The 12,198-nt window shown below is 47.7% G+C and overlaps 1 protein-coding gene across 1 annotated transcript in view; it reads right to left on the bottom strand.

The window, feature by feature from the left end:
• Positions 1-11,782, bottom strand: part of DNAI2 (dynein axonemal intermediate chain 2) — a 29,022-nt gene extending 17,240 nt beyond the window's left edge. Inside the window, 6 exon segments of the mRNA XM_059908396.1 lie at positions 678-817; positions 4,663-4,776; positions 5,807-5,949; positions 8,836-8,957; positions 9,937-10,098; positions 11,600-11,782. Coding sequence (XP_059764379.1) covers positions 678-817; positions 4,663-4,776; positions 5,807-5,949; positions 8,836-8,957; positions 9,937-10,098; positions 11,600-11,782 — 864 coding nt within the window.
• Between the last annotated feature and the right edge of the window lie 416 nt (positions 11,783-12,198).

Here is a 12,198-nt window from a genome sequence, read left to right as displayed (position 1 = left end):
AAATCCAGATGCCAGGGCCTCACCCCAGACCTACTGAAGGAAAATTGCCAGACGTGGGCCCTGGAGTCTGTATTCTTAAAGGCTCCTCACAGTATGGCAATATACAGCAACATTCAAAATGCACACATGCTTTGACCCAGAAATCCCACCGCCAGGAACGTATACTTCACATGTGTGCAGTAATCTATATACAAACACACCCTTTGCCACATTTTTTTGGTAACTACAAAATATTAAAATCCACTTAAACAAATTACAGCATACCCATAATTTATTAAGTCCTTAGCAGGCATGGGGCAGCGCTTTACGATATATGAAATCATCTTCAAGACACGCTAAATGAAAAACGTCAAGTGCAGATCAACGTGCCAGGTGTACAGAAAGAGAGCAAAGACAGACACGTTGGCTTCTGTATGCAGACACGGACCCTGGAGGCTGATGTGGGTGGGCGCCTACAGGGAGGGGTACTGGGGGGCTAGAAGGCAGAGGTGGGAGGACGGCGTTTCACTGTCTGCCCTTTTGTACCTTTGGGATCTTGTTCCATGTGCGTGGATTACCTGTTATTCAATTTAAGAATGGAATGAAAAGGAAACGTTCTTAGGTAATTCAGTGGGAGGCCGGGAGACTGCTACTGAGCCCCACCCCCTCGCCCCCTACAGCGCCTGGCTGGTCGGTACCTGCCCGTCCGTGGACGCCGAGAAGCACTCGGTGCCCGTCTTCGACTGCAGCCAGATGGTGCCGTAAACAGGGTCTCGATGGCTGAACTCAATGGTGGATAGCTCTGCCACCAGGCTGCCCTTCCGGGTGTCCCAACAGGCTGGCGGGGAAGAAAATGAAGGGGATGTGATGGAGGCACAGGCTTCCTTTCTTAGTGCAGGGAGCACGGGATAGAGGGATGCTGCTTGTCTTGGTTTGGCAGGTATGTGGTTTTTTAGAAGCAGGGCTAACTTCAAACCCGCCTGAGTTTCCTACCAGCCCCCAAAGCATGCTTCGTTCATTCCACTGAGCCCCTAACACGTGTTGAGCATCACGCTGGGCACTGGGGAAGCCACTGGGATTCAGACAGCCACAGTCCCTGGGAGACAGGAAGGGAAATCTGCAAGTACAGCCCGTGCCGTGATTGCTCCAGAGGGAGACACATGGAGGCAGTCAGGGAAGGCTTCCTGGAGGAAGTGAGAAGGAACGAAGACTGAGGAGGAGCCTCGGGATGGAGTGAGCCAGGCAAAGAGAGAGGAGCACCTCCACCCCAGGGAAAGGCTCTGGGAAGTAAAAACATCTATGCAAATCTCTCCTGCTGCATCCACTCATTCCCTTTTCGCCTCTGTACCTTTGCTGCATTTGATCGGAAAGAAACACACAGAGGGAGATTTGTCCTTTCTTCTGATTCATCATTAGTATGTTGCTTCTTCTGTTTTACCAAGAAAGACTCAAAGTTTACTTATTTTTTTTGTCCCAGTGGATTCTGTTTTCATTTTCCCACGAGTGTATAGCAAGGACCCACCCTATTACTCAGCGCTGTTTCTAGGAAAGCTGGTTTTGTAAAACAACAACAAAAGTCCATGATCCATAAGTCTTGATTTATGGAATCCAAGTCCAAGGCATTTGGCCCTGGATCAGTCTGGCCCAGAAACAGGTTTTCTTAGCTAAGCTCGCTCTGCTTGGGCAAAGTAGTACTCCAGGGTGGGTCCCACCATGTCTGTCTTACAGACAGCAGAGCCCCAGAGCCTGGGCTGGTCCGAGCTGGCATGCAAAACCACTGAAAGGGGTTATGAATGATGAGCGAGGCAGGGCTCCTGAATAAATCGTGGCCAAGTGGCTTTGCTTCAGCCTTTTAGAGCCTGGGCGCACAGATAAATTTGCAGGAGGTTTATGGGAGCCCACGTCTATTTCATAACCCAGGAGCTCCCCTGGAGAGGAGGTAGCAGGTCTAAGAGGGAGATCAGAGGCCTCAGGAGGCCAGGAGGCCAGGAGGCAGCCTGGCCACAGGGAGTTGCTGAGAAGTGTCCCAGCCATTCCGGCCCCTCCTCCTGGAGCAAGAGGGGAACATAAGAGAGCTCGTGAAGGCAGGAGGGAAGGGGAACCCTTTTCATGTCTGGTTGAGTCTGACCTCGGATGCAGACAGCAGGATTAACTGTTTGGTTACTTCAAGGCCAGAGGTGAAGGGCAGGCAGGAACCTTCAGGGCCCACGTGGGCAGGTTTCTTCTGAGCTCACCAGGGATACCAACATCAGTTTTCTGGGTGTCCCACCAGCAAAAATGGCAGAGTAAAGACCTCTGAGAATTCTCTCCAAGAGAACATTGGCAAAAATGGTCAGAATCAACTTTTTCAGAACTCTGGAAATTAGCCGAAGGCTGGCAGCAAATCAGAGTGTTTATTTGAGAACAACGGCTGAATCTTGGTAAGAACAGTAAGTTCTGTTGCATTTTGACTTGCCCTAGTTAGGATCCTATACTCTCCAGTTCTATGGGAGCCTTGAAAAATAACATTCTGCCTACCTGGTAAAAAACCAATAGCCTGGCAGCCGAGGGATTGAGCAGAATGGAGCTGGAGCTCTTTCAAAGTCTCCTATTCAAAGAATTGTCATTATTTGACCTGTCTGTCTGGTGGTTCCCTGGAAGACCCCCCACTTGCAAGGTTGTCTATATTCACCTTGACTTGGAGCTTGCCCAGTGAAAAAGGTCTTTTTAAGAAGGCAATTTTGAAAATAATTATAATTACAGACAATTGATTAACTTTGCAGTGTCCCACGGTGGTGGATAACAAGTGGGGCAAACAACAGGCTAACCAAAAAGCTTGAGAGGAAAAGCTGGAGAATGTCCATAGGGGTTTTGAAAAGCTCCTGGAACCTAGAAGGTCACATGCATGGGTATGGCTGTGTGCATTCCCAGGGCTGCATACATACTTAGGAAAGAACTGAGAGGGCCCTAAACTTTCACCTCTGGCTGACCGTAAGGCTCGGTGCAGCAGCTAAGGCAGAGTTGACGACTGCCTGGCTGAGTGTTGAAGGTATGCTCAAGTACGCACACAGAGCCTTCCAGCAAAGTCTGCGAGATTTACTGGCTCCTAACAATAAGCAGAAAACATTCATATCAAGCGCACAGGGAACGCTCTCCAAGATAGACCACATGTTAGGCCATAAAACAGGTCTCAATAGATTTTAAAGATTGAAATCATGCAAGGTATCTTTTCTTACCATAATAGAATAAACCTAGAAACCAATAACTGAAGGAAAACTGGAAAATTCACAAATATAGAGAAATTAAACAACATACATCTAAATAATCCATGGGTCAAAGAAGAAGTCAAAGGGAAATTAGAAAATACCTTGAAATGAATGAACATGAGAAGACAACATACCAAAACTTAGGTGTAGCTAAAGCCGTGTTTAGAGGTAAATGTATAACTGTAAATATCTGTATTTTTAAAAACCTCAAATCAATAATCAAACCTTCCACTTTAAGAAATTTAGAAAAAGAAGAGCAAAATAAACCCAAAGCAAGCAGAAGGAAGGAAATAATAAGGATTAGAGTGGAAATAAATGAAATGGAGAGTTTAAAAACTGAGAAAAATCAATAAAATAAAAAGTTGGTTCTTTGAAAATAAAACAAAATTTACCAACCTCTAGCTAGACTGACCAAGTGAAAAAGAGAGAACACTCAAATTACTAAAACCAGGAAAGACATAGGAGATGTTACTACCAATCTTACAGAAATGAAATGATTGTAAGAGAATGAACAATTGTGTCAACAAATTAGATTACCTAGATGAAAAGGAAAAATTCTAGAAAAACACAATCTATCAAAACTGATTCAAGAAGAAACAGAAAACGTGAGAAGACCTGTAACAAATAAAGAGGTTGAATTTTCAACTTTCAAAATACCAATAAGAAAAATCCCTGGACCAGACGGCTTCATTGGTGAATTCTACCAAATATTTAAAAAGAATGGCTATCAACTGTTCACAAACTCTTCCAAAAACAAAAACAAAAAAAAACAGAAGAGAACTAACACTTCCCCATTCATTCTTTTTTTTTTTTTTTTAATGTATGAAGCTTTATCTAACTCACTAATGAAAGAACAAGCAAGACGGTAAGCTGGTTTTAAACAAGTTTTGATAGAATCAGTTTCTAAACTGAACGAATCCCCCTGTAAATGGTCTTCATACCTCTTGTTTTAGCCAGTTCTATAATTCTTTTTTTTTTTTTTCCTTTTTTTCCCCCCATTCACTCTATATGGCTGGTATTACTCACACCCTTTACCATATAGGTTGCCCCGACTGCATCTCCTGAGTTGGAGCTCCCCAGTGGTCTCATAACCCCTTTGCCTCTAGCTAACCTAGCCTAGCTCAGGGTAGGTGTACAGTAAATGTTTCTTGACTTTACTTGGCCCATAATTTTCTTAACTTTTTATTTTGAACTCATTTTAGACTCACTTGAACTTCTACAACTGAAGACACGGCTGAAGTATCAGCAAAACCTGTCTCACCTTGACGTCTGGAAGCTACAGGAAGTCCCCACCCCACTTTGTCCCCCGTGGCCAGCCTGGCCTGGCAGGTGGGCCCTGGCCAGACAGCAGCAGGGGCCAAGCTGCCTGAGAGCCTGCAGGGGACTTGGGCTGATTCCTGGTTAAGTGCCGGGGTCGGGGCGGGGGGTCCCTCCTTACCGATCTGCCCATTGTAGCAGCCTGCCAGGAGCACGTGGGAATCTTTGGGGTTGTATTCCAAGGTGACAAGAGGAGAAGACGGCTTTAGGGCAATTTCTGGCCTGTTGGGGTTTTCTACAAAGCAGAACAACAGCAACGACTATATATATATATATATATATATATATATATATATATATATATATATATATATTCTACCAGACCTGGAAAAAAAAAGGACAGGGTCAAACACTTTAACCCTTTCTACGGGTGGGGGGTTGCAGGGGGAAGCCTGGAAGCCCCTCTCCGGGCTGCAAGCTCTGGTCCTCAGTGGCCAGCATCTAGCCCTGGAGGCTCTTCTGCTGGTTTTATTTTTGGGAATCAGGATTGTGTGTGTGTGACTGTCATTCTAGTCCATTTTCCAGGTTTGGTGTTAAATGAGGTTCAAGGCTTTTACAAGAAGTCAGCTCTCCCCTGACTTCTGTGAACCAGCTGCCCTGTCTGTACAACGGGGGTAATGATGGAGTCCGGCCCACGGGGCAGCGCTAAGAGCCCATTGAGCTGCTCAGAAGTGTGAAGTGCTCAGTCCCGTGTGTGGCACCTACACCTGCTAATAAAGGTAACGTTTATTTTCACAACGACAGCAATGAGGGACGCCTGAGAGCATGGATGGAGCCCACGATCACCTGCTACCTGCCAGACTCTGCCCTTGGAGTGAGCCCTTCTGTCAACAGTGGTCCGTGCTCCCGAGTGGACACACTGCCCCTACTGGCCATGAATTAGGGGAAAGTGCCAGGACAGGTGGGACAGAGGTGAGTCCCTGCGTCCCTGTGAGGGCCCCTCGGGTCCCTTCTCAGTCTGCTGGGGGCTCTTTCTGATATGCTCTTCAGGGACCCAGAGCTGGGTCTCCACGTGGTCTGGTCTTGAATGCCCCGGGATCTGGAAGTGAAGGGAGTTCCTGCTTCTGATTTGGCTTCGCTTGGCTGCACCTGAACCCAGACAGCAAAGGGACGAGACAGTGGCTTCTTCCTGGGTCCCTGGGCATCCCAGTGAGGGACCAGCCCCACGAGAGTACCGCTGCGTCTACCTTCCTCCCCCAAGTTTTCGCTGGCTTCTGCCGCACTCCCTCATCCTTCCCTGGCTACCAGACCCCTCTGCTTCTCACCCAGGTCCCAGATGTACGATTCGTTGCTCATGCCCTCAGGTGCCCGTTGAAAATTCAAGCAAGAGTACGCCACTGCCAATTTCCTGTTGCCATCGGGGTGCCAGGAGATGTGTGTGGCTGGCCGCTTAATTTCCTGGGGATCCCTTTAGGGGAGGGCAAGAGGGCAGAAGACTGAAATCCCAGGCTCCCTAAATTTCGTATTTGCTAAATTTTTTCTTAAAAGAATTCATACATATTTAAACATCCGCTCAGATAAATTTATTTTAAAAACAAAGCTGACAGGACTCCCTTAATTGGAAAACTGATCTCACCAGCCATAAATAAAAACTAATAAAAATTAAGACAATGGAAATAAAATATTAAATTTCAGCCTGATGTCTTCGGTGGCTGAAAGTTCTGAGCCTGAGGCTTGATTTCTCATTAATATTAAACTATGAGGGAGGGTGAAGAATTCAGCCATTATGCTCCTTGGTATTTGCCCAATTGAGTTGAAAACATATGTCCACACAAAAACCTGCACACAGAGGTTTACAGCAGTTTTATTCATAATTCCCAAAACTTGGAACCAACCAAGACGCCCTTCGGTAGATGAATGGATAAACTGTGGTACATCCAGACATCATTATTATTCAGCATTAAAAAGAAATGAGCTATCAAGCCATGAAAAGACATGGTGGAAACTTAATGCACATTGCTAAGTGAAAGAAACCAATCTGAAAAGGCCACATGTTGTATGATTCCAACTATATGACGTTCTGGGAAAGGCAAAACCATGGAGACAGTACAAAGATCAGTCGTTGACAAGGGTTTGGGGGCAGGGAGGGATACATAGGAAAAAATACAGGGGATTTTTGGACAGTGAAAGTATTCTGTATAATACATTTGGAATGTATGACACAAAGAGTGAAACCTAATGTAAACTATAAACTTTGGGTGTGCTGTAGGCAACCCCCCAAGTTTCATATGTTGAAGCCTAATCTCCAATGGGTTGGTATTAGGAGGTGGGGCCTTTGGGAGGTGAATAGGTCATGAGGGTAGAGCCCTAATGAATGGGATTAGTGCCCTTATAAAAGAGGGTCCACAGACATCCCTCACCCCTTCTACCTTGTGAGTTCACAGCAAGAAGACGGCTGTCTCTGAGTTAGAAATTGAGTCCTGGGAATTCCCTGGAGGTCCAGTGGTTAGGACTCAGCACTTTCACTGCAGGGGGCCGGTGAGTCCTCACCGGACACAGAACTTGACCTTGCTGGCACCCTGATCTCACACGTTCAGCCTCCAGAGTGGTAAGGGGTAAATTTCTGTTGTTTATAAGCCACCTGACTTAACGGTACTTCGATACAGCAGCCTGAACAGACCAAGGGCAGGGTGTAATGACGTCAGTGCTGTTCTCTGACTGTGACAAATGTTCCACCTGCGGGGAGGGAGGAGGGGAGGGACGCTGATGGTGGGAGAGGCTGTGTGGGATGGGGGAGGATGGGGCATGTGGGAACTCTCTGTACTTTCTGATCAGTTTTGCTGGGGACTTAAAACTGCTCGAGAGACACTGCTTCGGGAAAGATCTGAGGTGTTCTCTTTACTTGTTGCAATTAATAAATCCTTCCTTCTCTGGAAAAAAAAAAGAAACTGCTAGAAAAAAATTAACTCTTAATAGAAAAAAATGAAAGGGGAGGGAGAATGTGTAAGAGTTAGAAAAGGATTAAAGACTTAATGGCCCCAAACTGACACTTTGTCACTGAAGTCACCGGAAGGAATGAACGAAAGTGGGAAATGCAATAACTTTCTGGCCGTGTGACTCATCCACATCACTCCCCCCTGGGAGCACTGCCATAGTAGAAGGAGCACAGGCTGAAGCCCATCCTTGGTTGGGTCACCCACCCACTGTGAGCCCTGAGCACATCCCCTCCCTAGGGTCAGTTTCCTCATCTGTCAGACGCGGAGGTTGGATGGCATGACTTCTAATGCATCAGCCCTCTTGGATATCCACATGGAAGGTCAGACCCCAGCAGGGCTGGAGCAGCAGGACAGACAGCCCCCGCCCCACCCTGGCCCTTCTCTTGCACGCCCATTGCTAGAAGACTGCTTGGCACACCATGACTCAGCCCTGGATCAGAAAAGAGTCCTTACTGGTCACGTTAGGGCTGGGTAAAACACTTCCCAGGACCCTCAGTGGGTCATGGTAGCAAAATGAATCCTCCAGAGTTGGCATTTGAGGCTAGTCACGTCTGAAATCACAGGTATTCTCTGCATATATGAGCATACACACACACACACACGCAATATACATGTATACATGTACACACACATGCATATATATACATACACATGTACACACATATGCATACACACATGCATATAGGTGTATTTTAAACAAAAAGTAGTGCTCTCTACACACTGTTCTGCCCCTTGTTTTGCTTTGGTTTCACGTAGTAAATCTTGGCAACTCTCTATAGGCACATAAGGAGCTGCCTCATTCATTCTGATGGCTGCGTGGTATTCAACAGTGTGGGCATACCAGAATTGCTGGAACCAGCCCCCTACCGATGGGTTTCGCTTGCTTCCAGTCTTTGGCTGGCACACACCCTGCCTCAGTGAATATCCAGTGACTTCACACATGTGTCTGTGGGATAAATTTCTTTTGTCAAATTTCTGCTGTCCTTGGAGGTTATTCCAGGCACACTCCTGAGAGTCTGGGATGAGGGTCTTGTTTACTCACACTGCAGCCGGATCACTGATGTTTGGTACTTGATACATTCTCTACACCATATGAATCAACCACACTTGTACACAGCTTTGCAAATTTGCTTTAGTCTTTCCCCAGACTCTGTCCTCCCTTTCCACCAACCAGGCCTGCCCTCAGGGTAGGCACCACTTGTCTGCTGGGCGTTTTATTGCTCTGTCCCTTATTAAGCTCGGATCACAGGTGGCATTGTACCCATGGCATGGAGTGACTGGCAAGGGGTCACCTTTGGAAGCACCCACGCATAGGGCTGAAAGAAATTGGCCAGACACCTGCCGGGCTATAGAGGTACCTGAAAACATTGATGGTTTTAGCTGAAGGGGCCTCTTCCATCACCTCCACCTCATCCTCGTCATCAAAATACTCCTGGTAGATGTCAATGGCGTTATTCTGCTTGATGCAATGCTCCATGATCTGAGGAGGACACATCGGGAGTTCTTAGCAGTAAAGGGAGGTCCTTTCAGCCTGATCAGGGCTGAGATGGAGTCTGGGAGGGACGAGAAATATCTAGTAGTCTTTTCCCATCCTTCCAGCCCATGCATTTTCACTGGGGGCAACATCTACCCACCAAAAGGGTGGAAATTGGTTCTTGGGGGTAAAATACTATTACTTTTTTATACAAAGCACAGATATACATACAGTACATAAATATATAGTACACCTACGGTATTACATTTTCATTGGGGTGGGGCGATGTCTAAAAAGGCTTGTTGGGGGACAACAATGAAAAAAAGGTGAAGAAACACTGCTCCAGGCAAACAGAATTAGTAACCACTCCATATATGGCATCCATCTCCTGTTTCCTCCACCCAGAAGGCCATTCCCCGTTATTCCAAATGTCCAACAAGGAAAAGCTCAAGATCAAGTGCCACCTCTTCCAGGAAGACTCCCCTGATTCCTTCAGCAGGAAATCAACTCTCCCTCCTTATGGGGCAAATGGCAGAGCATCTTTTCTCTTACAGCCTTTCTTTCTACATTATACAGTGATACCTCTGTATTTGTTTCTGGCCTCCAATGGATTATAAACTCTTTGGGGCAGAATATATGTGAATTTCATTTTTGCAATCTCTACTGCACCTGGCAGAGACTAGAAGCTCCATCCGAATGTGTCGAATGAATGAATGATCCCTACTGGCAGGTAGCTGCTGGGTGGGGTTCCTTGGGGTTCTCTTTGCCCAGAGGATTTCCCACTTTTCAGATTCCTCTTAAAGCCCGTTCAGTCCTTGGACCTTCTGGTCTGCCGTGTGGACCTGCCTGCCTGCTCCCAGACAGAAGGTTCCATAAGGTAGCTGGCGCCCTTCCCCGAGGAGCCACAGTTGCCGAGCTTGACACGCAGCTGGGGAAGCAGAGTGATGGCTGAGGCCCTGACCACGGGCGCTGAAGGAAGCCTTACCGAGCCCAGCTGCATGATGGTGTTGATGTAGTTCTCATCTTTCTCCACCTTCTTCCGGAAGCGGATCGTCTGCTCCAGCTCCAGGGGGTTCACATCCTTGGGCCAGCCCCCCTCGATGTGATTAACCCCCCGGGTCTCCATTTCAAACCGCTCTGTGTTGGCCTAAACAGAGAGCCACAGGTGAGAAGACGCCTGGCCCTGGTGGAAGCATCTGACCACTCCTGCAAACCAGTGTCCCAGGGCTCCCGGGTCCCTGGGCTCTGAGTGCTCAGGGATGGACCCGTGAGGTGCCCCTGGCCAAAGCCACAATATTTTCAGGTCCAGCAAGGAACTTTCTGGTCCTCAGGTGGTCACAGGCAGCCACAAGAGTGCCACCCCTGTGGAGTTAGCAGCTTTGCTGATGCTGCCAGTGGCTATGGAAAATCCAGTTCTGACCTGATCTCCACCCTAAAGGTCCAGAGGAGCCCACCCATCGGTTCTGTGAGATCCCAAAGGAAAACGTGACTGAGCTTTCTCCACCCTACCATTTACAATGTCACAGGAATCGAAACATAAAAACAATTAAGAGTGTGGACTTGCTTTGCCCATTCTCTGTTGTAGGGAGGATGGCATAGGTGTAGTTTTACCCCTTAAACTTACCTCTTTTCCTCCTTCCCAGTTTTCCCCCATCTTTTAAATTGTGGTAAAATACACATGACATAAAATCTACCATTTTGACTAAAATGTACAAGTTAGTAGCATTAAGAACAGTCACAACGTTGTGCAATCATGATCACTCTCTAATTCCAGAACTTTCTCATCACCCCAAATGGAGACTCCATACCCATTGAGCAGTCACTCCCCTTCTCCTTTTCCTTTTTAAGCCAGTTCTCACAAAAGCTAAAAGTTTCAACAGGGTGGAGCTGCTGACAGAGGAGACCCCGATGTGGTGTGGCCTTCATGGCCGCCCTCTTGTTTAGGTGGCTACACCATGAACAAAACCACCCTGGTCGCCATGACGGCAGCTTGCCCTGGGGAAGCAAGAAACTCAAGTTTGTTTGAACTGTGAGTTATTGGAGCCATCCACAAAGTGTTTTGGCCAAATCAGTGTGATTTTCACTCCGTTGATTTGGGAACATGACGGTTGTGTTAACCCCTTCAGTCTAATCTTCTCCCAGCAGTTCTTGACGTAATCAGGAGCTGATCACTTGGTTCAGACAGACCAGGAGAAATCTGGGAGTTTGGACAGGAACATGCCCCTCAGTTCCTTTATCCTGGAGGCACCTCTGACCAGCACTTTCTATGGGACCCTTTCCTTTTCCCAAGCTAGGCAGGTCCTGTAGATGTGAATCCCTGGCCCCCTCAGATACCTCTCCCAGATGTACCCAATGCCTAAAACAACTCTAGTAAGAGTCTTAGAGGTGAGGCCAGAGCCCCTGGGAGAGAGAACATCTTGGTTTACAGTCACCCGGCCCAGGGAGTGGTTGGTGCTGGGCCTTGTCCTGATCCTGGGCACCGAGGTGGGTGTGGGGGCGATTCTGCCCTCATACTTCCAGCATCTTCACTGGTCCACTCTAACTGGCTTCCGGGGGGATGGAGTCACCCGGTCCCAATTGCCTGCTTTGGCCAGCCACCCTGCCGGACCACACCTCCACTGGCGCCGGCCCCTGGGGCAGGGACCCACCTCGTGTTCCGACATGCTGGTGGAGCACTGGATGCCCGTGTCCACGGGGTTCCGCTCCACGAATTGCTTGGCCAGCTCAGGGTTGGGCGGTATATCGATGTTCAGCTCTGCCTGGCGGTCGGAGAAGTTGCATTGCTTCCCGAACTCGCTGCGCTTCTTGACATACACGTACACAATCTCCATGGTACCAGCTGCTGCAGGAACAGAGGGAGGGTGTGTGGTGAGGGGCTCCAGCTGGCTGCTTCCCAGTCCCCACGGACCCCACCACCGGGGGCAGCTCCAGGTTCCCAGTCTGGTTGGGGGGAGGGTTCCTAATGGATTTATCCAGATGCTGCATCTGCATTTGAAAAAGTAATTTATGGAGTGATGACTACAGGCTAAGCATCATCTTGTTCAGTTCTTACCGTTGCCCTCTGAAGTGGACAATAAAATCACCATTTTACTTTGGAGGAATCCGATATTTGGAGATACCCAGAATGCCTTGCCCAGGATCACATAGCTCACATGTGGTACAGCTGGTCTACCTGACTCCAAAGCTCTTACTCACCAAATGATACAGTTTTTGCTGAGCTAGTATGTTTATTGTGAGGCAGGAAGAA

Source organism: Balaenoptera ricei, chromosome 20 (genome assembly GCF_028023285.1).
Source record: "Balaenoptera ricei isolate mBalRic1 chromosome 20, mBalRic1.hap2, whole genome shotgun sequence".
Lineage (NCBI taxonomy): Eukaryota > Metazoa > Chordata > Mammalia > Artiodactyla > Balaenopteridae > Balaenoptera > Balaenoptera ricei.
This window is presented reverse-complemented; position numbering and strand designations above follow the sequence as displayed.